General features: G+C 45.0%; 1 protein-coding gene and 1 long non-coding RNA gene across 3 annotated transcripts in view; one reads left to right on the top strand and one right to left on the bottom strand.

Moving 5' to 3' along the window:
- CYFIP2 (cytoplasmic FMR1 interacting protein 2) overlaps positions 1-27,263 on the bottom strand; it is a 135,349-nt gene that overhangs the window by 23,957 nt on the left and 84,129 nt on the right. For both annotated transcript variants that reach the window (XM_042250680.2, XM_027970452.3), the window contains exons 24-26: positions 17,199-17,342; positions 15,446-15,536; positions 14,474-14,604 (exon numbers count right to left, since the gene is read on the bottom strand). In XM_042250680.2, coding sequence (XP_042106614.1) covers positions 14,474-14,604; positions 15,446-15,536; positions 17,199-17,342 — 366 coding nt within the window. The remainder of the gene's footprint in view (positions 1-14,473; positions 14,605-15,445; positions 15,537-17,198; positions 17,343-27,263) is intronic.
- Positions 7,797-26,862, top strand: LOC132659896 (uncharacterized). Its single transcript, XR_009600908.1, has 2 exons — positions 7,797-8,476; positions 11,981-26,862. It is a non-coding gene; the product is annotated as an uncharacterized LOC132659896 (long non-coding RNA).

Genomic DNA, 27,263 nt, shown 5'->3' with positions numbered 1-27,263 from the left:
TTGCTGGGCTGTGGGAAGGGGAGGGAAGGGGTTCTAGTAACCTCATTTCATACAAAGGCTCTGGAGAAATATGGACCTAGCCCCAGCACCTTGGGGGATTTAACCTATTTCCCCAGTGGTTCATCCCCTTCATGGATTATAGCCTTGTCATGGTGAAGGGGCTTGTGTAATTCAATGAAGCTATGAGCCATGCCATGCACGGCCACCCAAGATAGACAAAGCTGGCTTAAAACTTGGCATTCAAAGAACTAAGATCATGGTGCCCAGTTTTATCACTTCATGGCAAAAAGAAGGAGAAAAACTGGAAGCAGTGACAGACTTTATTTTCTTGTGCTCCAAATCACTGCAGATGGTGACCGGAGCCACGAAACTAAAAGACATTTGCCCTTGGAAGGAAAGCTATGATAAACAGAGACATCACTTTGTCTGTATAGTCAAAGCTATAGCTTTTCCAGGAGTCATGTATGGATGCAAGAGTTGGACCAAAAGAAAGCTGAGTATTAAAGAATTGATGCTTTCGAATTGTGGTGCTGGAGAACACTCTTTGAGAGGGAGAGAGACTTGCAAGGAGATCAAACCAGTCAATCTTAAAGGAAATCAAGCCTGAATATTCATTGGAAGGACTAACACTGAAGCTCTAATACTCTGGACATCTTATGCAAAGAGGTGACTCATTGGAAAAAACCCTGATGCTGGTAAAGACTGAAGGCAAAAGGAGAAGAGGGGGACAGAGGATGAGACGGTTAGACAGCATCAGTGATTCAATGGACATGAATCTGAGCAAACTCCGGGAGATAGTGAAGGATAGTGAAGCCTGGCATGCTACAGTCCAGGGGGTTACAAAGACTTGGATATGACTTAGTGACTGAACTACAACAACAAAAAGCAACCAGTGGCTCACAGCTGTCAAACAGAGATAAGACCTGAATCCCAGATTTCTAAGTCCAAAGATGCACCCTGTCCAGGAGAGTACCAGGGAAATCAACCTGAAATTGGGCTGAGAGAGCCTTATATAACATGCCCTGGTTATCTCCTCTGCCTCTTAATGCTTTTTGGTCTTGTTCTGTGTAACGGTCTCCAGACTCAGTGAAACAATTTCTTAATTAAAAGGTATTGCATATTCTTTTGGATATCGGCAAAGTATAAATACATATGGTAATACTTCTTATTTAATATGGTCACTGGGCCTATAGGACAATCATCTTCTCTAAAACCAACCTCACCCTGCTCTTTCATTGCACTCCACTCAATGAGTTTTACAGCCTTGGATGGAAAGAGTGGAAAAAGGTCTTTCCTGAGAGGCATGAAGGCATGAGGATTCCCATGTGACTACAGCACGTCTCAAGTAGGAAACACTGATTTCAAAACTCTAATTGACCAGTTAGAATCTGCTGGGCGGAAAATGCCCTCACCTTCTGAGTTTCCTGAACTCATCATGAAGCCCAGTGGACTGTGCCACCTAGGATACATCTTCAGAACCACTGGGTTGCACACCCAAACTGCTAGGTGTTGGGAGGGAGAGGCTTGGGCTGCAATACAGTCTGCAATGCAACAGGCAAAGGCCCCAGGGAACTGCGTTCATTGCAAATCACTGAAGTGTGAAATTAGCAAATTCAGGGACTGGGAAAAAATGGAATGAAGTCTGAGTTTTAATTGGAACAAAGACCCATAGTTTGCCTTCTATCAGCCTTCCGTCATGTTGCCTAGAAATGGAAACAACTGACTGGTTAATAACATCTAGTTAGCATCCTATGTTTTGCCATACTGCCTTCTTCTATGGGCTGTACAGCTGACCAAGAGGAAGGGGGCAGTTCAGTTGCCTCCTAAATACCAAAGTAGGACAAACTCCAATGCTAGCATGTCAGGACAACTGGGCCATTTCCAGGGGTCTCAGACCACTCTTTCTGGGGGAGAGTGAGAAGGATTTATTTTAGGGGAGGGGGTGGATCTCCAGTAGAGATGACAAAAAAAGTATCACCCAGGGTTGCTGGGAATGGTTTATGAAGATAGTATACTACCCAGGAATATCCCATCCTAGGGGGTTTCAAATATATGGTAGACATCAGATATGGGCTGTTTATAATGATTTTCCAACAGATGTATTTTGGTCTCCGAAAAAATCAATATATTAATATTGCAAAAGAAGAAGGCATAAGATCTCGAGAAAAGATACCTTTCCATGATTTGCCACTAACACAAATGTGTTAGTGATGGCCCCGGGGTTATCTCAAGTACCGACCATGGCTGAGAGGCAGTGGGTGTTCCTGGAGAGGATTCTGACACCAGACTCAGCAGGATGGCCCATGAATATCTGCCTTAGGTTAGAACAGGGGCACCGGCACTTAGGTTACAGATTTGTTATCCTTGATTTCCAAGAGCCATCAACAACAACGACATTTTAACCACTTTCCACGTGCTATTTGATTGGATATCTGTCATTTTCTTCTGGAAATGCACCCAATATTTAATTCAGCCTCGAGGAAAAGGTTATTCTTTGAAAAACTATTAATTTAGCATACACAGCTTTTTTCCCCAGATACACTGAGATATAATTGACATACTACATTGTGTAAGTTTAAGGTGTATGACACAAAGATTGATACACATATATATTGCAAAATGATTGCCACAATAAGGTTAGTTGACGCTTTCTTCACCTCACACAGTTACCACTTTTGTTCTTATTGTTGTGAACATTTAAGATGTACTCTCTCAGCAGCTTTCAAGTATACAATACAGCACTGTAGTCAGATAAAGTCACTGCGCGGAACATTAGATATGTTTTTTAAAATTGTCACTCTACCCCTTCCTTTATTTTGGGCTATTTTTTAAAAAATAGAAATTGCAGATACACTTTTTTTAAAATTTTTACAAAAGGAACATTTATAACCTCATCATGCAGGGGGTCATCATTGATAACCTTCTAGGGTCTGTCCAGCCAGTTTTTACTGTGCATAAAACATTTAAGCATATATCTTAACATAAGAATGGAATATAAAATAGCACTTTTCTGTAAACTCTTTTTATCACTTAGTGTATACTCTCAACATCTCACCAAGCACAGTACAGAGTTTCTATGAGTTTCTACTTCAGTGTTTTTCTTTGGTTTGTTTTTGTTTATGCCTGGAGGAGGTCTTTTTGTTCCACTATACCCTTTCTTGAGTGATCTTCCTACTCCTCATAATTACCTGGCAAATGAATACCCATTGAAGAACTGACTTTCATAGCATTATCTATCTCCCAAACAGTCTCAGTGGACTTGGTATTTTAGCTGGCTTCTAAAGATCAAAGAACATTTCAAATCAACAAAGTAAGTCCCTAATAGGAGAATTTCAAACACTGTGACAGAAAGTAGAAGAGATGCTTTGTTTTGGGGGTGCTCTGGCTGCCCCTGAATTATAAATGCCAAGGGGGTAAATATCACCAAGTATTAGGGTAGAAGCCAAGGACAGTAAGAGTTAGCCTTGGTCCTGATGCAGGTCTTTGGGGGAACCTCAGACTTCTCATCTCTAGCCTGACCTTCTGGAGAAGGCAATGGCAACCCACTCCAGTACTCCTGCCTGGAAAATCCCATGGATGGAGGAGCTGGTAGGCTGCCATCTATGGGGTCGTGAAGAGTCGGACATGACTGAAGTGGCTTAGCAGCAGCAGTAGCAAGCTGACCTTCAAGGGTCAGGTTGGTAGCCAGGAGAGGGTGGCAATGTAAGTTTAAGGTGTATGACACAATACACCTTGAAGGAAAGGTATAGCTGAATAATCTGGGCCATCATTGGGACTTCGAAGGCCAAAGTCAGGACTTTGAATATTTAGTACCAATGACAGCAGAGATCAACAAAACATTATAAAACAACTATACTTGATAAATTGAAAGTAAAGATTTTTCAGTAATGAGAAGCTACCTGTCAGTTTGAAGCTGGAGAGTAGCATGATCTGATTTACAATGGTATGAAAATCTTTTTGCTGCTCCATGGGCAAATGAGCTCTGTTTTTTTATCTCCTTAATGCTTTACCTACTAGCAAACTGCCCACAGAGCAAGAATGGAAAGGCAGAGAGACCATCAGAGAAGCTGCATGGAAACATGTCTCTTAAGTTGGCTCCTCCGTCCATGGGATTCTCCAGGCAAGAATACTGGAGTGGATTGCCATTTCCTTCTCCAGGGGGTCATCCTGACCCAGGGATCAAACCCGGGTCTCCCACATTGGAGGCAGACGCTTTAACCTCTGAGCCACCAGGGAAGCCTTAAGTCGAGCATAGGGAAAAGGAACTACTGTTTTCTTTTCTCTCAAAGACCCAGAAGCAGAGAGAGGGTCTCACCCCCATGCATCCTGGGAGGAGGGCAGCTGACTGTGGTGTTCCGGGTGTGCTCCCAGTGGCGCTCACAGGCTTGAGAGGCCTCCTTCTAATTCACACTGGCCGGCTTTGGCTTTCTATGGTCCTGAACTGCTATTTCCTGCTCACGAATCAAACAGATGGGCAGCATGAGAGTCATGGCTGAGTTTGGCACTAGCAGATGCCTCAATAAATTTCAGAAATGAGGTCAGAAGTAGCTCTGGGGCTTATGTTACCAAGAATAAATCTCACCAACTAGCAGAAGTAGCTAAAAAACAACAACAACAAAAACCCCCTTATAAATTTTCTTCCTTCTTCTACCTCATGACCTTGTCTGCTCAATGACCCTTTTTCTTAACTTTCCAGATTCTATGATGCAGTTTCCTTCACACAGCCCTCAAGTTTGTACTATGAAAAATGTCAGACATCTTAAACACAAGACATCTGAAAGAACTACGAACATCCCTAGGCTCTTGATGTAGAGTCCTAGTGAACATTTTACCATATCTGCTTTAACTCTCTGATTTACTGAATTATCTGAAAGCGAGCTGAAGCCACTGCATCAATCATTCTTAAATACTTCAGCACGCAGTTCCTAAAAAGGACATCCTCCCCTGTAACCTCAGTATTGTGATCACCTACATCAAAAATTCTTGATATCATATAACATACTAACATTTCCTGACTGTTCTTAAGGAGTTTTTTAATAGCATTTTTTTGGGGATCCAGGATCCAATCATGATGAGTTTTCTAAAGTGTAAAGATGAAGCAGTTGCTCTACCAAGTGAAAAGTGAAAGTCGCTCAGTTGTGTCTGTCTCTTTCTGACCTCATGGACTGTAGCCTGCCAGGCTCCTCTGTCCATGGAATTCTCCAGGCAAGAATACTGGAGTGGGTATTCTCTTCTCCAGGGGATCTTCCCAACCCAGGGACTGAACTCAAGCCTCTTGCATTGCAGGCAGATTCTTTACTATCTGAGCCACCAGGGAAAGCCTTGCTCTATCAGAAAGTTCTCTAATGATTCTCTCATTTGGGAACTGATGTGTGCTCCCGCTTCTGCACAGGGTCCTCCCTGGGAGGGGCTAATGAGTGACAACTGCTACACTTGCCAAGTGCCACACCAATGCTTATTATTCCTATTGCTTAGGACAGCCACTAACGTATCACAGTTCTAGATGATCGTAACAATCAAGAGCTACTGTAAAAGTGCTCTCTGTTAATAGAGCAAGTAAAATTAAGAGGTTTCTGGAGTCAGGATGCAAAAATACTTTAGTAAAAGAAACTCACATAAAAATTCAAGGGATAAGTATTTTACTTTGCTTTCAGTCTTAATATTTTCCTTTTCTATTTATTTAATTTAAAACTGATGAACTATGAGGGATTTCCATGAAATACCTTCATGTTCCCATCTCACTCACTCTAGGAGGCTAACTGGGAACTTGATATCTCTTGGTTAATGAACATCATAAAGATTCAGGATACATATTTTTTTTTAAAACAGTGTGATCTTACGTGTGTCAGATTTATGTAGAACAGCATTAGATTCTACCTTTAGGCTCTGCTTCTGGGTAGAAAACTATGTACCCATTTTAGCTGATTTCCTAAGGGGAAGCATCAAACCATTCTCAAAACAGTATTTTCTTAAATAACATTCTGAGTCTCGAGACAACAAAGACAATAACACGGATACATTCTTGTTTTGTCTTTGTCAAGTGAGTGTGGAGAAATGTATTGGAAAACTTGAGGTGGAGCACCCCACAGGAATCCCAGCTCTGGCTCTCCCGCAGGCTGTGGGTGGCAGGACAGGCCCAGCCATCTAAACATTCCCTTATAAGGATGCATATAGATGTCAGTGTCAGTACTTCCTGCGAGCTGATGTTAAGCCCCAAGGATACAGGGCCTGTGGAACAGTCAAGAAATGAGGCTTCCCACATCCACCACAGCCCTCCTTTGTACGCAAAGTATGAGCTGCAGCTTCCAGCCCCTCACTGGGGACTCCAGATGCAGTGGAGAGCTCTGTTGAGGTTTGTTACATCTGCTCCCGCTCCATCATTTCCAGGAGCTCTCTGTAGCCCTGGCTGAATAAATCAGCAACTTAGGTTTAGGTTTATCTGATTATCCATGTGCGCGGGAGTGGTCTTTCCCTACCAGACTAATGCCTTACTTGAATAATGAAAATACTCTGTATTACTATGTCTCACCCTCCACCCCTTCCCCTAGCTGCTGAATCATCAAGGGGAAAATTAATTATTATTAGTCTAGATGAGAATCATGTCTGTTCAACTAGGAAAGATCTATGGCCAAGAAACTGACCCAGAAGGCAGCTTTTCCTTTCCCACAAATGCATGTCAGCGTCTCCCAAGGTTGGCATTTTCCAAAGGGTGGGAAATGAGGGGGTCCAGGGCAGTGGAATTTCCTAACAGTCACAGTGAGAATGTCTTTTTCCTTTTCAGTTTCCTGTTAATCTTTCTGACAACTTCAACGATGAGGTCTCCATCTGGAAGCAGTAGGTCTTCCCACTTCTGTAACGTTTGCTAATGTCTCTTTTTAACAGAGAAAATGTGCAGGCCTCACTCGGGGCCCAGGCAGGCAGCAACTGGAATTATCTCATCATCTTTTGTTTTGACTGGATTTATTATTTTGGTTGCTTTCTAATGGCAGTGAGAGAGAATGGTTTTTTTAAAATGGAAAATCATATGAAGTTTCCTTTTAAAAGAAGTTTAAGGTTAAAACTTATTTTAGATACAATTATTACATAAATAACAGGAGCAGGGGTCTGTAGATAGGGCAAGAATCGTGACAACATGTCAATGACTACTGTGGCAACGCTAGTTGAGAAGACAACCTCCAGAACAGGGCTCTCCTCCCTGGCTGCACATTACAGTCACGTGTGAAGCTTTCAGCTAGGGGCCTACTTGCAAAGCTTCTGCTTTTCTTCCCACAAATCCTGGCTCATTTCCAATCAAGAAAGCCACTGGGTTCAGGGTCTGGGCTGGAAGAAACTCTCATACACTCAGGCCGAGGGGAGCCACTTGATGGTGCCTGGATGTAGGGACATAATCCATGTCCTGTGTAGCTGGGGGTGTCTTTTTTCAGGGTGAGGGGCAAAATAAGTGGATCAAGTAGAGGTGGGAATATGGAGCGAGAGTCTGAGTTGGGCGGTGGGGTAGGGGGGTGGTTGCTTCTGATTTCCCATGCATCGGGACCATGTGTATTTTTTAAGCGTGGGTGTATTTCCTTTAAAGGAAGAAAAACAATAAATCTTACTGCACTGAATTCAAACAATAAATGTACAGTATAGAGGACTCCTATCACCTGTTCCTGCCTGCATCACACCCCACAGAGGTAACCTCTCTTTTCAGCTTGATGACTATTACTTTTATAACTAAACAAAGTAAAAAAAAAAAAAGAAATATATATATATATATATATGGAAAAGTAATATGCTGGAACGTGAACACACTGAAATGTGAACAATGGTTATCTTGGTGTGGTACTATGGTTTCTGTTTTATTCTTTCTGAACCTCTCTGTTTTCTAGCAATGAATTGATTTCAGTTATGCCATGAGAAAAGCAAAATTAAAGAAAATGGACTACGTAGTGGAAGCAGGAAATAGAGGGGTCAGACATGGAGCTGGAACTAAAACAAAAATAAAAACAAAAGCCAACAGCAATTTGCAAAGCTCAGCAGAGCAGCTGTCTGGCCTTGAGTACTTGAACTGTGAGGGTCTTGGGTTCTTGTCTTAACTCCTGCACTAGCTGAGTAGCTGCAGCTCAGAGAAGGTTGTCTCCTTCTCAGGGCCTTCGTTTCCTATCTGCGAACTGTGGAACTAGGATTGCATCAGATCAGTAGTTCTCAGCAAGGGAGAGGGTTTGTCCTCCAAAGGAATATTAAGCAGTAGATGAAGACATTTTTGGTTGTCACAACTGGGGAAGTGCTCCTGGCATCTAGCAGGCACAGCCCAGAGATGCAGCTCAGCAACTTGCCACACACGGGAGGTACCGCCAACTATGGACTATCTGGCGCCTGATGTCAGCGGTGCTGAGGTCAAGACACCTGCCCTGGATGGCCCCTGACGACTCTCGCACCTCTGACCAGCCTTCAGATCTATGAGTTTGGGGCTGAACTGTCCTCAATTCCTGTAAAGGTAAGAACCACTCATGACTGACCAGTATGACTATGGCTCACTTAGTTATTAGGATGAGAAAATAAATAAACAACAGGGCCTAAGGCAGCAAACACTCTCAAGTCCTGGACGGGAGGTCCGGCAGCAAAAGGCAGGCAGAAGGGCTACCTCCTCGGCAGGGATGCCGACCTCCCTTGCTCCCGTGAACGAATAGGGCCCTCTCCTGGTGTGCACCGGCATAGCAAATAATGCGCTGATGGCTTGAAAACCACACAACATTTGAACCAAAACTTTGCATTGTGGAATACTTCCCTTATGATTTCTCACAGTAAAAGATAATAGAGGCGATACTAGTCACTAGTAATAGAATTTCCTTTAAAAACACAATAGGTTTATAAACAGATACCTAACAAATATGGTTCATTTCAGATTTGATTCAAGTATTCATTAAAAGTGGAGAAGGCAATGGCATCCCACTCCAGTACTCTTGCCTGGAAACTCCCATGGACGCAGGAGCCTGGTAGGCCGCAGTCCACGGGGTCGCGAAGAGTCGGACACGACTGAGCGACTTCACTTTCACTTTTCACTTTCATGCATTGGAGAAGGAAATGGCAACCCACTCCAGTGTTCTTGCCTGGAGGATCCCAGGGACAGCGGAGCCTGGTGGGCTGCCATCTATGGGGCCGCAGAGTCGGACACGACTGAAGCGACTTAGCAGCAGCAGCAGCATTCGTTAAAAGCCTCCCATGACCAGCCCTTTGTGGACACTTGATAAATGACAGACACAGAACTACGTCTGCAGTCCAGGGAGAAAGAGGGCTTTTCAATTAGTGGTGCTGAGGCAACTTAGGAAAGAAATGAAGTTGGCTTTCTACTTCCCACTCAACACAAATATCCATTCCAGGTGAGTAATAGACTTAAAGGTCTATTGGGCCTGGAGAGGCTAAACTCTGAAACTCTCAGAAGATAACTTTTTTTCATGATTTAAGAATAGGGGAGATCTCTTTAAACAAGTCACAGGAGCATCAACCATGCAGGAAAATGTAAACAAGAAATACAATAAACCTTAAGAACTTCTGTTCATTGGAAGACATGCCATAGAAATATATTTGTAATACATGTAACTACAGTATATTGGAGAAGGAAATGGCAATCCACTCCAGTATTCTTGCTTGGAGAATCCCATGGACAAAGGAGCCTGGCAGGCTACAGTCCACGGGGTTGCAAAAAGTTGGACACAGTTGAGTAACTAACACACTCACAGACAGTATATAAATCATGGCTACAAATCAACAGGAAAAGATAACTCAGTAATAAAATAGGCAAAAATACTGAACAACATTTCACAAGAGAGACTGTCCAAATGGGAATACCATATGGAAAGAGTTCAGCATCCTTAGTCATCAGGGAAATCAAAACCATAGTGAGATATCACAACATATCCACCGGCTGTAACTGAAAAGACAGACGATCCAACTGTTCACGAGGATGTGAAGAAATGAAAACTCTCACGCATTGCTGAAAGGAGTATATACTGGTACAACGACCTTGTATAGCTTTTTGGCAGTATCTACTGAAGCTAAACATAATGTCTCCACATCGATCCAGCTATTCCATTACTAGGTATTTGCCCAATAAAAAAGAGACCACACAGGGGACTTCCCTGGCAGTCCAGTGGTTAAGACTGCACTTTCAATGTAGGGGACACAGGCTTAATCCCTGGTTGGGTAACTGAGATCCAGCATACTGCACTGCATGCCCAAAAAAATAAAAAGAAAAAAAAGAGGTATATGCTAGAGTAACGATTTAATAAGACTAATAATTATTTAAAATTAATAATTAAAAAATGAGAGCATTTCTGCCAAAAGAAATATATAAGAACATTATGGTATCTTTATTCATAGTGTTATCAAACAGTAAGCAATCAAAACATCCATCCACAGTAAAATGGGTGATCCAACTAGTCTATGCAGTGAGAATACTGCATACTCCATATACAAATGACCTTTGAACACATGGGTTTGAAGAGCATGGGTCCACTTACTCAGATACTTTTGAATTGTAAATACTACAGTATTATAACTCATGGTTGGTTGAATCTACAGATTGGAACCGTGGATATGGAATAGCAGATACAAAGGGCCGACTGCAAAGCTACACACGACTTTTTGGCTGCAGAGACGGTAGGCGCCTCTAGCCCCAGTGCCGTTCTAGGGTCAGCTGAACTACTCTATGCTTGTTGTGCCTTGTGAGGATCGCTCAGTCACGTCCGACTCCTTGTGACCCCATGGACTGTAGCCCGCCAGGCTCCTCTGTCCATGGAATTCTCCAGGCAAGAATACTGGAGTGGGGTGCCATGCCCTCTTCCAGAGGATCTTCCTAACCCAGGGATCGAACTCAGGTCTCCTGCATTGCAGGCAGATTATTTACCGTGTGAGCCAGCATGCTTACTAGCCCTTCATTAAAAACACTGAGCAAACGAGAACCCACCCGGTGGGTGTATGCATTTCTGTTCTGCTACCGCATCCTTGATTTTTCATAAGCACTGAACTTATAGAACACATATTTTTGTCCAGGAGATCAACCTTTTCAATTTATAGTCCATCCATTTACAAATCAATGACATATTAATAATCTGTTTTAAAAAGGCAAGCCACAGAGCAAGAGAAGGTTTTTGTACATATATACAGATATAGACCCAAACCACAGGACAAAACTCTGTAAAGCTATTAGAAGAATACAAGAGACCAGTGGGCAAAGGGCTTCTCATCTTATATTTTCCTGTATCCTTCCAGTTTTCCTGAAACTATGATATACTACTTGTATCATTTTAATTAACTTTTAGTCAATGATAATACATGAATATATATCCCTTATAAAAAATTCAACAATCCAGATACAGCAAACATCCCTGTTGCCCTGTAATCCTAGCTCCCTCTCTAATACCTAGAAAAAATGACTGAACTATTCAGGATGATTTTCCCAGATTTTTCCCCCTAATGGAGGGTTATTTTGTGGGCTTTGTTTGTTTTGCTTGTATGGCATAATGTGTGTCTTATCATGGAACTCACTTTCTTTCTACTCATTGTTATGTCTTTCACCATTTTCTATGTTGTATGTGCAAGACACCTTCATGCTTCATTCCAGTTTAAACGCCTTTCCTCTATGGACATATATCATCTCCTTCCTCCCTTCCTCCTCCTTTCTTTCTTTTCTGTTATTAGTCCTCCTATTTAATAAGAATAATCAAAGTCATTTAAATATTTATTCTTGCTTCATAAATTAAAAAGTTCCCCAAAGCTCCTGCCTCATTCTAGTCTCAGAAAGCACTGTCTTATCTTGGGGATTTCTCCAGCTGTCTAAGTAGAAAGCAGAGCTCACAGCCTCCCATGTGGCTCATGGGATCTTAATTCCCACGAGGGGTTGAATCTGTGTCCTCGAAGTGGAAGCGTGAAGGGTCCTAACCACTGGACCACCAGGGAAGTCCCAAGCCCTGATTGTTTGCTCTGTCTCCTCCCCACTCAGATTCCCCTAAGGACGACGATCAGTACCGGAAACCCACGCTTTTGTTCTTTCACTTCTGCTACTGATGTGCTGTGTGACTTCAGGTGAGTTACACCCTCTCTGATCCTCCTTTCCTAACACGCATAGAGGAAGTTGGGCCATATAAACTGTTGGGGTCTCTCTTAGCTCTGAAGGCCTTTGATGTGAGTGTTCTGTTGACCGCAGTGGTATTTGCAACTGACCACGCAGGCAGGGATGCCTGAGACAGGATTTCCTTTCCTCGTAGCCCCGTCCACAGTCTGCCTCTTGGGGGTCTGTACGTGGGAAGCTAACTGCTGCTCCTTGTGCAGAACAACTCATGAGAGACACTGGGAACTGGGCCCTCGGGGACCTGTCCTCCCCCACCTGCACGTCTCCTCATCTTCCTGAGGCCTCGAGTGGTTTCTCCTGTGTGTCTTATCCTTGTGACTTCTGATGGCTATGTTGCCATAGCAACCAGGCCCGCTGAACCATGTTTAAAAACCTGTTACCATGAAGAGGAACACTTAGTCCATTTTGAGGGGAACAGAGAGGCTATTACTCCCCACAAAATAGACTGTGTTTCAGAGACGGTCAGGAGGGAAGGGTCCAAGAGAAGAGCTGATCCAGATCCCCGGCTGCAGACACGAGGCACCGATGTGGACGGGGCCGGCTCGCCGCAGCTCACATGTCCAGAGGACGAACCCTCTCGGGCTCTCGTTCTGAGTCTGTGCTCTCACTGCTTCCTTGCTGCCTCTACCTCCACTTCACCTCCTTCCAAATTCCTCCTCCTTCTGCCCCTCTCCCTGTGCCTCCAAGACGACCCTGCCAAACTGGACAACTGCAAACAGCCTGGCCCTTCACTCACCTTTTGGCTGCTTCTTCTCCAAACAGCGAAAGGGCCTTTAAAACAATAAATCAGAATCCGGCCCCCTCTAACCGCTTACAGCATCCCGAGGCTTCCCGAGGCGCCCCCTTGGTCCAGGACTGAGGCCCCGGCCTCTCCCACCTCAGTCCCAACCTGATCCACTCTGCTTCTTCACACCAGCTCACTCCAGGGTTCTCAGCATTTCTCAGAGACCTCATCATCTCCAAAACCAGCACATGCTTCCCAGCCCCTGCGACTCTCAAGCTATTCTGTTTCCCTGTTTATTCTTTCACAGCACCTACCCTCTGCACTCATGTCTCTGGTTGTTTACCGCTTCTATCATCACCCTCTCCAGAATAAAAATGGTGATTATTTGTCTGTCTTATTCATGGCCACTCCACTTAGGGATGCACCCAGCAATGAGAGGGTTCTCAACACCCTTCTGCTGAATGTGTGTGTGGACAGAGGATGGCAGGAATGGATGCTGAAAGATGTTCCTGCTGTGTCCTGAGAACCATGCCTTTCCTTCCACAGCACTGGCTCTGCCCATTCCCCTGTGCTTAGAGGGCCAGGCCCACCTGTGGACGCCTTATGGGACCAGAGCTGAGTGGAGAGCGCTGGGAGGGTGTGGAGAACGCAGCCTCCATGAGCAAGCCACGAACAAGCTGTGTGTGGTCCCAAGATGCAGAAGCATAGGGACTCGTGTTTTTGCCCATTAGCATAATTCAAAACAGTTATTTAGCTCTTACATGTCTTGGGGCTTCCCTTGTGGCTCAGCTGGTAAAGAATCTGCCTGCAATGCAGGAGACCTGGGTTTGATCCCTGGGTTGGGAAGATCCCCCGGAGAAGGGAAAGGCTACCCAGTCTAGTGTTCTGGCCTGGAGAATTCCATGGACTGTATAGTCCATGGGGTTGCAAAGAGTCAGACATGACTGAGCAACTTTCACTTTCATGTCTTACCTCCTTTCAGCCTCTAAACTGCCTTGCAGGGTGAGAATCCCTGTCTTCCATGACAACAAAGGAAGAAAGCACTATGTGCTCTCCCCTCAGCCCGGAACAGCTGTCCCTGATTCTCCATGAGGCCAGTTCCTGATCAGTTTTCAGGCCCCCTCCTCAGGGAGGTCCTCCCCTGCCCTCAAGACCACACTACAGGTGTACCCTCCAGATGTGGCAATCGTCTCTCACAGCGCTTGTTCTGCCAGTAAACACATCGTTTCCGTGTAGACACTTTTCAGGGCAGGTCTCCTCTCCACCACTCAGAACGTTGCACTGCATCCCCCAGTGCAATGCCTGGCCTGTGGTCGCGAGGAGTTATCTTGTATCTGACAAGTGAATGGAAACCCAGACTCTGACAGACTGCCAGGGCCCTGCTGCTAGCGGAAGAGGGGCAGTGGTGGGGAAGGCCAGGCCCCTCTGACTCCAGGACTTGCTTCTCCCAGTATCTGGGTGTCAGAGAGGTCTGAATGGAATGGAGAGGAGCGCGTGCCCGCCCTGGAAGAGCGCATAGCTGAGCGGCAGGGTTCCCAGGGTTCCCAGGTGGGATGTGCTGGAGGGTCCTCGGGCATCTGTTGCAGTGGGGGGACCCTTCTAGCCTGGAGACACGCCAATTCCTGGGGCTTAGGACTCACCAGAGCTTGCTCGATAAGCAAGCAGAACAGGATGGCATTGCCCACCTCCCTCAGGCTCTGGAACACATCAGTCTTGAGCTCTGCGTATTCGATGATGTCCTTCAGCTGGTGGTGAAAGAACTCTAGGATCCCTGGGAGGTGCAGGGGGAGGGTTAGTGGGAGGGTCATGCTAAGCACTGTATCTGCAATAGCTCATGTAACACTCATAAAAACACCCTGGACCAGGCACTATGACCCCTCTTTTCAGATGAGGCTCAGAGAGGGTAAGTGGCATCTCCACAGTCACACAGCCAGTAAGTAGGGCAGCTGGCAATGAAAGCTAGAGCTATCGGCCCCAGCCCTTTCTTGCTCTGACTCACACTGGCCCAGCACCCGGCATCTTGATATTTAGGAAAGACACCTGGTACTAAACTCATAGTCTCCACCCTTCCCCATCCCCCAGGCTCCAAACTCATTCCAGGTGCCGTCACTATCAGGGAAGGGAAGACTGGCTGACTTCTCTGCCCAGAGATTGAGTGGTGAAAACTCCTATTACCTGACTTACCTTAGAAATGCCATGTTATGCCACGCCTGGGGCATCAGTCTCCTCCAAATAGACACATGAAGGAAGGAATGTGGATGTGCTGAGCTAAGGAAGACCTTTACAACTAAACCTCGCTGCTCACAACCTAACGGTTCTCACATCTGTGGACCTCTTCCAGCCTCCGGGCAGTGCTGTGAAGCAGGCCCAGCGGGCACCACTTACGTTCACTGATGGAAGATGATACTCTTGTCAGACAAATCAGGGGGATTAAAAATGGTCCAGGGCAATTTAGTGGCAGAGAGAGGGTGCAAACCTAGCGTTGTGATAGCCTGCTGCCATGTCAGTGAAGCAAATACTTCAAGGCAGATTGCCAGAGCCCCCTTCCACCGTGGGATGGGTCTGGATTATTTTCCTATCACCACCCCCGCTCCTGGTTCCCCATCACCCACCTGGGGAGCCATACTCATGCCGGGGCAGACGGCATATCTTGGGCATGACCTCGATCAGTGTTTTCACGTACTGGAGGATAGTCCCTTGGAGCTGACAAAGGAAGAGTACAAGATGAGTGAGTAATCCACGGCTGCTGCATATGAGTGTCTCAGGGCTGAATGCTGGGCCAGTGTGGGTGTACAGGGGTTCAGCTGAGACCTGTGGATAAGTGCTATGGATTGAATATCTGTTCTCCCCCCGAATACATATGTTGAAACCCTGATCCCCAGTATGGTTGTATTTGGAGATGGGGCCTTGGGAAGGAATTAGGTCATGAGGGAGGAGCCCTCAGGAAGGGATTCATGCCTTTAAAAGAGAGAGGAGAGGGAGCAAGAGAAAGACACTCTCTGCCACGTGAGGACACAGGGAGAAGACAGCTGTCTGTGAAGGAGGACGCTGCTCACACGCCGGCTCTGTGCTCTGGACTTGCAATCTCCAGAACCATGAGCAATGAACATCTGTCACTGAAGCACCCAGTCTATGCTGTATAAGTCAATGTATGTGTCCCAGCAGGATCTCTCCTAAGGGAGTGGGCCGGCCCCATCGCTCTTTGCAAGGGAACGAGGGCCTTCATAAGACAGAAGAGAGGACGCTCTCGTTATCCCCTTGGGCTCACAGACTTCAAGGAGGGGCAGTTTCCAGGCATGGGGTCCTTCCTGGGGTTGGGGCACTTACATGAGAGCTAAACAAAGATCTAAGATGAAATAGCTATGAAGATTGACACATCATCTAATTTATGTGCAGAAAATGCATGGTTCATTCATCCCTCCCGTGTCTGTCGTAGACACCTTTAATCAATTACCACATTTTCTTCTTTAAATTTAGCTTCACAACCTAGAATAACCCCTCATTATATACAGTTGCTACCAGAGGACTAAAGTTAGCAGCCGAATTCTGCTTGCTATTCCTGACATAGATATGCTTTAAAGTATTTCTCTTTCATCATCTCAAACTTTCAAGAAAATCTTATTTAAATGTTTAAGCCTTGCTGCAGCGGTGTCCTGGTTAAATGAATGCTCACATGACCATACTTGGTGTGGATATAGAATGATGGCAAAGGGATACACAATTCTAGGCCAGTATCAGCGTTCAGCAAGAAATCCCAAGGGGAAGATGCATGGTGACTGATTAGTGATATCTGCCAAGGGTGTGGGTGGAAAACAGGGCAGCACATGTGTCGTGGATTTGTCATGCTCCAATTAGATGCTGCAGCACAGGAGGCGGGTATGAGTGGTCATTGCGTGCGTGCATGCTAAGTCACTTCAGTCCTCTTTGTGACCCCATGGACTGTAGCCCACCAGGCTGCTCTGTCCATGGAATTCTCTAGGCAAGAATACTGGAGTGGGTTGCCATGCCCTCCTCCAGGGGATCTTCCCCACCCAGGGATCGAACCTGCATCTCTTATGTCTCCTGCATTGGCAGGCAGATTCTTTGCCACTAGTGCCAGTAGGCCTTAAAGTCAAAGTCAAGATCACTGAATTCAGTTAGCAAGTTCTAGGAGGAGCTCGGCATCAGAAAAGAAAAGGCAAAAAACCGCAGGTCAGAAAATGCATGAAATGTTACAGGAGGTGAGAGGAATAAGGGAAAGCACTCCCTGGCTGATTCCTACAGACAGAGCTGAAGAGCCTGTTACTGGATTTTTCAGGCCAGGTTAAAAAGTAAAAGCAGGCCTCATTGCTCTCCACTGGGCCCCAGCCAGGGCCCCTTTCTCACCAAGCTTTTGACGATCTTCAGCAGTTCCTCCATGACCACAGCAATGCCCTGGTAACCAAGGAGTCTGCAGATGGTCTTGAAATGCGGGGGCCCCACAAAGTTCCTGTAGGAGCTGTAGATGTGGCTGTAGGCGATGTTGAGAGGCTGGAAAACAGAGGATGTGGCCAAGTTAGCGGCAGAGAACTGAATGCACACTACATGAGTCCTGGCAGGAGGTGTTTCAATCATAGAAGGATAGAAGCTTGACATCCTTGTTCTCTCACTGGGGAACCCCTATGAATACATTTTGCAAGATGCTACTAGAGAGTGGTGGTCAGTGACCACAGGATGGAGCATCCGATTGGGCAGCAGTTCCCTAACAGAACAGGAGAAAGGGCCTCCAAGCAAATATCTTTTTATAAAATAGGACTTATGCTACACTTGACTGTCCACACACAAACCAGGACTTTCACTCTTGAGCCACAAGGCAAGGGTAAAACAAATGCTTTTCTTTCTCTAGGGGCATTTTCAATGCTAGGAACTGGCTGGAAGAACCTTGGTGAAACCTCAATAGCTGATTCATCATTGCCTTCTTTCTACTTCGAGGTGTCTTCATCTATCACAGGGTGAGGTCTTGAGAACCAAGAGGCCTGAGGCGCAGGACACCTCTGCCAACCACGTGGGAAACCCATACAGGAATTTTGAGCCTCAGCTTCTTCATCTATGAAATGAGTGGGTTGGATTAGAACATTGGTTTTGAAGCTTTTTGAGTAGCAATAAAAAATTAAAAAAAAAAAGATGTCACAGAAATAAATACAGGAAACAGACCAAAGCTGAGATGTTCTGATTGGGTGCTGGTTGAGGGCCCAGAGCCCTGACCACTGAAGGGCCACCTCCACTATCCTCTGGACCCCATGAGACACTGTTGCTGAATTAGTGGAACCTCTATAAGGTCTTTCTGTCTGAGAATACAGGATCAAAATAAAGGGCTCTGAGTTGGTCTCACTTAGCTAGGTGAGACGGAGAAGGCAATGGCACCCCACTCCAGTACTCTTGCCTGGAAAATCCCAGGGATGGTGGAGCCTGGTAGGCGACCGTCTATGGGGTCGCACAGAGTCGGACACGACTGAAGTGACTTAGCAGCAGCAGCAGTTAGGTGAGACACTGAAGTTATCAGTGACTTTGTTTTGAAATGTTCCCACTTATGGACCACCTCATGCCAGGCTTCATGAAGCCCTCCAAGTGCAGTTTCAATTAATTCACACAACTCATGTATGTGATCTGTGATCTGTACAATTCTAGGCCCCATTTCACAGATGAGGGAACTGAGGCTCAGGGTGGTAAGTAGCTTGCTCAAGGTCACACAGTTCATAGGTAACTGAGCCCTGTCTGAACCCAGGTGGTTATGATCCCAAAGCCCAAGTTTTTAACCTCTACCTACAAAGGTGAACTTTGGAAGTAGAATTATTACATAAACCCTAAACATTTTTTTTTTTTTAAGAAAAAACTTCACTTCTAACCTTTAGATTTGAGTACAGTTCTCCTATCTGGAATTATAAAAATCTTGTATACAGAGCATGCAAATATGTAAAGACCACATCTGTAATCTATTAGCTGGCTAATTAGAAATCCTACATGAATTAAAAAGGAACTGTGGTGGTGCTTCTGGAGTTCTGCAAGATTCTCAGCTCCGTCTGGAGCCATCAGGGAAGATTCGATTATGTTCAGCCTAGGTTTTGCATCAAGTATGTTTTACTATATTCTAAACTTCACAAACAAGCATCACAATCATGGTACCCTCTAATAAGAAGGATACACGAGGAACACAATTAGAGTGTCCACTAATAGCAAGAAATCGTGAGGAGTCACAAGCCCACTCATCCAACAGGCTGAATAACAGTTCTCTTGCTAAGTTAATGCCTATATATGGAGAGGCTTGGAGTTTGAGAGTGGAGAAGGAAATGGCAACCCACTCCAGTATTCTTGCCTGGAAAACCCCATGGACAGAGGAGTCTGGTGGAGTCAGACATGACTTAGTGACTGAGCATGCACACACAGTGTGAAAAAACAGCACTCTGCACTCAACACTGGTGTGTTTTCACAGTAAAACTCTGCCTGAGCCTGGAGGAGGGACACTTTGTAGGTAGTTACTATAGATTTCTAAATGGGGTGGGGCAGGAGCAGTTTCTGTGGGGAGGGAAAATATAACTGATTAAAAAGCATGATGTTCACAGAGGCTGATAATCAGCAAATCCTGGAGTAAATATATTGTTGATTTTGATATAGTCAACCATGGAGCCAGGCCATGTAACTTTCTGTGTGCGGAGCAAACCATTTTAGTGTCTCTGTAACTGGCCACCCTGCCAAACAGACAGGGACCAGAGAGAGGGGAGTGAGGCACCAGGGCACACGTGGCAGAAGGGGCTCCCCCTCCCAAGTGAGTGCATCTCAGCTCTGGCTCTGTAATCAAAGCCCACTCCATAGTCTCCTGCCCTCTCTCCAGGGATGAGAGGGGGGAAAAACAAACAGCAGACACACCATCGCTTCCCCCTGGTGGTGGCTAGATGATGGAAATGTCCCACACGTTGACTGGGTTCTTGACTACACACATGTATACACATGTCAAAACTCATGAAACTATATGCACACATGATCTGTGCATGTTACTGACCAAACGGTTGTGCCCTCACCCCCTAATTCTTTTGTTGAAATCTTAAATCCCTATTGTGATGATATTAGGAGGTGGGACTTTGGGGAGGTAATTAAGTCATGAGGGTGGTATCCTCATCAATGAGATTAGTGCCCTGGGAGGAAGACACATGAAAATGCTCTCTCCCTCTCCCCTTCCTCTCTCTCTTTTTCCCTCCCCGCCTGTACCTCCCCTCTCTTCTCCACATGTACTAGAAGAAGGCTACCTACAAACCAGCAAGTGGGCTTTCATCAGACATGGAATCTGCTGGCACCTTGATCCCAGACACCCCAGCCTCTAGAACTGTGAGAAATCTTTGCTGTCTAAGCCACCCAGTTACTGTATTTCTTGTTACAGCAGCCTAAACAAAGACAGTGCATTTTATTGCTTATGATTATACTTTAATAACAAAAGGAAATTAAAAAGCCCACTGGGGTATATCATAGTCTAATTCACTTCCCAACATTTGCTTTCAAAGATTAAAAAACAAAAACCTGATTTGAGTTTCCTCCCAAAGAGACTGCAGCTTGAGCCCTCACGGGCACAGGAGAGGGATGGCTGGGTTGCGCTCACAGTCCGAGGGGTACCACATGGACTCATCCCTAGGGGAGCTTCCTCCTCACCCTCCCCACCTGGAGCTGGGCCTCTCTTCTGAACCCAGTGAAGCTCTGAGCATATTCAGTGTCTTTTTCAAATATCCTGTGAAGGGAATTTTTGAACAGCACGGAACTTTCAAGTGGTTATTCCTAGAGGGGACAGAAAGCAATCAGCTACTTTCTTCCCCTGTATGATTCTCTGACTTCTTTTCTTGCTTTGTCTGAGTCCAGAGTTATTTACTGGGGTGAGCACACTTGAGTTCAAATTCCATTTCCATAATTTTACTAGCTAGATGGTCCTGAGCAAATTATTTAAACTCTCTTAGCCTTGGTAGCTCAGACAGTATAGAACCTGCCTGCAGTGCTGAAGACCCGAGTTCGATCCCAGGGTTGGGAAGATCCCTGGAGGAGGATGTGGCAACCCACTCCAGTATTTGCCTGGAAAATCCCATGGACAGAGGAGCCTGCTGGGCTACAGTCCATGGGGTTGCAAAGAGTCGGACATGACTGAGGGACTAACACGTTCACTGTTTTTTCACTCCCTAAGTAAAGATAATACCAGCTCTGGGAGGATTGTACAAGATTTAAATGAGGTGACATACACACAGCTCTTAGCATGGTACCAGGCACGCTGGAAGCACTGGCTGAAATAAGAGCCCTTCATATTCCTTTCCTTTGATAACTGGAAAGTAAAGACTAAGAAAATACAGCTTCCTGATCAAATTTCTCCCAGATGCTTTGGCTACAGTCACGATTCTCTGAATCTGGAGAGCACATCTATGGGGTAAAATTTCGTATAACACAGTGCATATCCTACAGGGGGACATATGTGACAGAGGGCAGAGTTGATACCAGCTGATGGAAGATACCCGCCCCCCCCCATGCAGATTTTGCTCAATATTTGGAACATTATAAAAATAGGAGCTGTCCAACAACAGACTGCACTGAGTGGAGACTGAGACAGGGGGATGTTAGGAGGTTGCTCTGCCTGGGACAGAGGGTGGGAATAGATGTGCTATTAACTACCCCCACCCCCCGCCCCAAAGGTGCAAGCTCCACTGCGGTCTCCCCTGTGCTCATCCTTCTTAGCAGCCTCCTTAGCCACCACTCCCACCCAAGGAGCTTCTAACACAAGGTTCCCTTGGCACTTCCTGGCAAGCACAAATAAAAATGGAGTTGGGTAGATGGAAACTCTTCAGCAGCTCTCGTCAGAGTTTCAAGCAGAGAAGAAGAATTTTGGAATTGTTTAATCACACACAGGGCTGAAAAAAGTCCCCCTTACAAACCCACACACAGGAGGCCTCTTGCTGACATTCCTCTATTACTCTTGGATTCTGCTCTGGACCATTCAGGCCTCAGTTGATGGCCCAAACTCAGGAAGGACCAGCATGAAATGAGCAGAATTCAAATCCTCCTTCTAAGTGAACAAGGTCCCCTCATTCCCCAACCGCCACCCCCCACCCCATCCTCCCGACCCAACACACCACACCCATGCAGGTGGAAACACACACACACATGCTGGGAAGTACATGCACACACACCCACAGGACACCCATCTGACCTGCTGGTTCAGTAGGAGGCTGGGCCCTATTGAGAAAATGTGGGAATATGGGAGCCGGGGCATTTTCTGAGGTTTGGCAAGGAAAAACAGGAATGCAACATGACTTGAGACACTGGAAACTTGCTACAGGTCTCTATATAGAACCAATCCTGTTAACTGACTTGGGCTACAATCAATGCCTGCATTTAGAACTAATTATGTACCTTGTTTAGGATGTCTTGCTTAAAATTAAGCTTTGTTAAAACCGTCTTGCTCACAATAGATACCTTTATGAGATCTCAAGAAATAATCCTGATTCAGGAATTGGAGCCATAATATCAATGTGTGACAAAGATGAGTATTTGTTTAAAAGTGAAATAGCATTTTAAGGAGAGAAAAAAAAAGCTGAGTTGATCTGGCAGATTCCGGGCACTGTAATATTCTCTATAAGTGGACTTTTTAAAAATTGTGGTAAAATATTCATGACATGAAAGCTACCCTTTTAACCATTCGGAAGTGTTGTAGATGGACTTTTAGTCATCAAGTGTCTATCTTTCACCAGATGATAAACAAGACCAACCACTCCAAACAGGGAAGCCTGTTTATTTGGCAAATCAAATTTGCAAGCAATTTGCATCTCTGCTTTCTGGAATCACAATTGCTGTTTTCAGAAATCCCAAGAGGAATTAAAACTGTTTCTAATTTCCTGTTTTAGTTACAATTTCTCTAATGTCCCTTGAGCAATTTGCATGCCATCAGCCCACCAACACAAACATAGCTCTAATTCAGAGAGGGAGAGAGCTGGAGCTTCACTCTAAAACCTGCAGGTAAATGAGGATGCAGGTACATGCATAAAACAGTAATGTCATTCTTGTTGGGAAGACCACAGAATGAGATGATTGAAAGAACTGATAAATCCTAAGTTACAGGTTCAAATCCATTGGAGGGAGTGGGTAAAAGTGCTGATGTTCTGTCTGTCCCTTTTTGAATCTGGTGAGCCATAGGGCTGGTTCTCTAACATCGGGGTGTCTTTTTGGTCTTCTCGGCTCAGAGTTTGAAAGATCCAAGTAGAGACCTTAAGAAATAACTCTTCTCCTGTTTTCTGTCCCATGAATAAAGTCTTTTGGAGAAGGCAAGAGGGAGAACAGGAACCAAACCCTCCTGTTCTGAGGTACCCTATCAACACAACAATATCTAGAGTTGCCAAAAGTTTTTTGGAGGAAACCAATGATGCTGCTTTTAAAAAATTATGTACTCATATGATGATACACAAGTGTATCATAGTTCCCTGTTCATGAATCTTTTTACACCATTCCCTTGTAATTGTCCAGTTGTATTTGTTTCTCCACGGCTGCTGTAACAAATTACCATAAATCTTATGGCTTAAAACAACAGAAGTTTATTCTCATAGATCTGGAAGTCATAACCCAAAATCAGTATCACTGGGCCAATGTCAAAGTCAGCATGGCCACACTCCCTTTAGAAGCTTGAGGCAAGAATCTGTTCCTTGCCTCTTCCAGCTCTGGTGGCTGCCAGCATTCCCTGGGTGGTGGCTGCATCACTAATGGCGATCTTCAGATCCTTCTGCTGAGATCTGGCTTTCTCTTCTGTGTGTGTAGCCTTCCTCTGCCTCTCTATTATGGGGACACTAGTGATGGCCTTTAGGACTCGTCCTGATAAACCAGGATAATATTCCCATCTCAAGATCCTTTACTTGATCATATATGCAAAGCCATTTTCCCAAATAAAGCAACACATCCAGGTCTAGGATTAGGATCTGATATCTCTGGGGGCCATAAGCAGCCTTTGAGACCAGGTAACGCAGGTACAATTATCCCCACTTAGCAGAGGATGAATTTAAAGCCCAAGTGAAGGACTTCCCCTGGTGGTCCAGTGGTTAAGAATCCCCCTGCCAGCACTATTTACAATAGCTAGGACACGGAAGCAACCTAGATGTCCATCAACAGATGAATGGATAAAGAAGTTGTGGTACATATACACAATGGAATATTACTCAGCCATAAAAGGAACACATTTGAGTCAGTTCTAATGAGGTAGATGAACCTAGAGCCTATTATACAGAGTGAAGTAAGTCAGAAAGAGAAAAACAAATATTGTATATTAATGCATATCTATGGAATATAGAAAGATGCTTCTGATCAACCTATTTGCAGGGCAGCAGTGGAGATGCAGACATAGAGAACAGACTTACGGACAAGGGCCGGGGAGAGGAAGGAGAGGGTGAGATGAATGGAGAGAGTAGCAAGGAAGCATATACACGAACATATGGAAATGGAGAGCCAACGGGAATTTGCTGTATGACTCGGAAATCGACCGGGGCTTGGTAACAACCTAAAGGGGTGGGAGTGGGTGGCAGGTGTGAGGGAGCTTCAAAAGGGAGGAGACATATGTACACCTATGGCTAATTCATATTAAGGTATGGCAGAAATCAAACCAATATTGCAAAGCAATCATCAATCAATTAAAAATAAATATAAATTAAAAAGTAGACAATAGTAAAAAGAGATTTCATCTTCTTCCTATGCTTGATAAATATTAAAATATATAAAATCTTACACTTCATATTTACTTTTAAGAGTATTTCCCCTAATTTCCTTTTTCTAGAGTATATATACATGATCACCTGTGTTTGCTTATCTATCAAATGATATTTATCTTGATTATCTATGTTATCATCACTTGATTTTCTCTGAGAAACACTGTCCAATAATGTTGCAATAAATAATATGTGTGTGTCATTTGAAAAAAAAAGAAAAAAAAAGCATCCACCTGCCAGTGCAGGGGACACGAGTTCAATTCCGGGTCTGGGAAGATTCCTCATGCCTCAGGTCAACTGAGCTCATGAGCCACAACTACTGAAGTGGGCACGCCCTAGAGCCCACGCTCTGCAACAAGAGAAGCCACTGCAGTGAGAAGCCCACGCACTGCAATGAAGAGCGGTGCCCGCCCGCCGCAACTAGAGAAAGCCCGTGCACGGCAATGAAGACTCAGTGCAACCAAAAAAAAAAACTTAGGAAACTTAAGCAAAGTCAGAAAGCCCAAGTGAAGTGAAGTGACTCTCCTGCAGTGAAATACAAGATGATATTCTGCCATATCTACCAACTGCCAAAATAACAAACTTCTTCTGGACTGGGGGATAAACAATGTTGTATAGCCTGGGAGAGGTGCTACACAGATAAGATAGCAGGGTAGGGGCAGAAAGCCGGGTGGCGCCGCAGATGGTGGTGTGGGGCTAAGGCAGATTCCCCTGCTTGGGCCCCATGTGAAGTGCTGGCGCCCAGGTATGGAGCAGGCTGAGATGCACCCAGCTTGCTGCAGCAAAGCCCTGGTTTCTAGACCCCAAGGACTATGGCTTCATGGAGAGGCACAGCAAGCGTAGAATGAATTTCCCTGAGGTCAAATCAAGGCTCACAGTGGGGCACTGTTTAGACACCAACAACCAAATCAAACAAAACATCACATCACCAATCTCCAAAGACCAAAACACAATTGAGAAGTTATTGGTATAATTTAAGAAATGATTTGTGCCACAATCTATATCACTTGGGAGGCTGTTTTATGATAGAACTCTACAATTCACTTACAAAATAACATTTTTTTAATGTTTTGACCCATATACTAATTTTGGTGACCAGTTGCTAAAGGTTTTTGACCTTTAATATTACCCTTAACCCTAAGTGTCATGAACCTCTATCCATAGTTCATCAGGCACTCTATCTATCAGATCTAGTCCCTTAAGTCTATTTATCACTTCCACTGTATAATCATAAGGGATTTGATTTAGGTCATACCTGAATGGCCTAGTGGTTTTCTCTACTTTCCTCAAGACCAACCTAGATAGCATATTTAAAAGCAGAGACATTACTTTGCCAACAAAGGGCCCTCTAGTCAAGGCTATGGTTTTTCCAGTGGTCATGTATGGATGTGAGAGTTGGACTGTGAAGAAAGCTGAGTGCCGAAGAATTGATGCTTTTGAACTTTGGTGTTGGAGAAGACTCTTGAGAGTCCTTGGACTGCAAGGAGATCCAACCAATCCCTCCTAAAAGAAATCAGTCCTGAATATTCATTGGAAGGACTGATGCTGAAGCTGAAACTTCAGTACTTTGGCCACCTCATGTGAAGGGTTGACTCATTGGAAAAGACTCTGATGCTGGGAGAGATTGGGGGCAGGAGGAGAAGGGGACGACAGAAGATAAGATGGCTGGATGGCATCACTGACTCGACGGACATGAGTTTGAGTGAACTCCGGGAGTTGGTGACGGACAGGGAGGCCTGGCGTGCTGCAATTCATGGGGTTGCAAAGAGTCGAACATGACTGAGCGACTGAACTGAACTGAGCCCTAAGTGACACAGCTCTTAGGCAGGGGAACCTAGACTCCAGACTCCATAAGAGGAAACACTTGTGGACTGTATTTCTCAAATGTAGCTAATTTTCTCCCAGCTTCTACCTGCTACTTTCAGGTGACTGGATATTCCCTCTGAGATCTTTTAGTTCCTTGCCTGTTCCCATCACCCTGGAATCCACCAAATTGCAAAGTCCTGTCTCCAGCTCTCAGAGGAGTCAACCACAAGGCAAAGAGCTACTGTTGACCACTCCTGACTGAAGATCGGCCCAAAGAGGAGATTGGCACCAAAGAGGCTGGCTGGGAGCTTGGGGTCTGGACCAACAGACCTCAGTGCAGGGACCTGCTCTGACACTGCCTAGCTTTGTGATACTTGTCAAGTCAGTTAATCCCTCTGAGCCTCAGTTTCCCCCTTTATACAATGATGGTAAGAGGGCCTACCTCAAAGAGTTCCCCATGGGTAAAATGAAAAAAAAAAAAAAACATGTAAAACACACCAAAATGTTCTCAGTGGTTATTTCTGAGTAGTTTGTGTTTGACTACTGTCTTTGAACTTTTTAATACTTTTTATGTACAATGAGGAGACACATTTAAAAAATACAGCTGTTTTAAGGAGAGAGAGAGGGAAGGAAGCATCATGCAGATGGCACACCTTGTCCATCACAGCCTCTGGATGAAGCTACTGCCAACTTAGGCAATGGCTCATGTCCATGGACCTTGTCTTCTAAACAACAAGAGCCATGGGGTTGCAAAGGGTCGGACACAACTGAGCGACTTCACTCACTCACTCACTATTCCTAAACCCAGCACTCCAGAGATGGGTTCATCTCACTGCTCCAACATCATCAAGCAGGTCGTATTAATATTTGTCTTTTACAGACGAATTAACCAAGGCCT

This window comes from Ovis aries, chromosome 5 (assembly GCF_016772045.2).
Source record: "Ovis aries strain OAR_USU_Benz2616 breed Rambouillet chromosome 5, ARS-UI_Ramb_v3.0, whole genome shotgun sequence".
NCBI classification, from domain to species: domain Eukaryota; kingdom Metazoa; phylum Chordata; class Mammalia; order Artiodactyla; family Bovidae; genus Ovis; species Ovis aries.
This window is presented reverse-complemented; position numbering and strand designations above follow the sequence as displayed.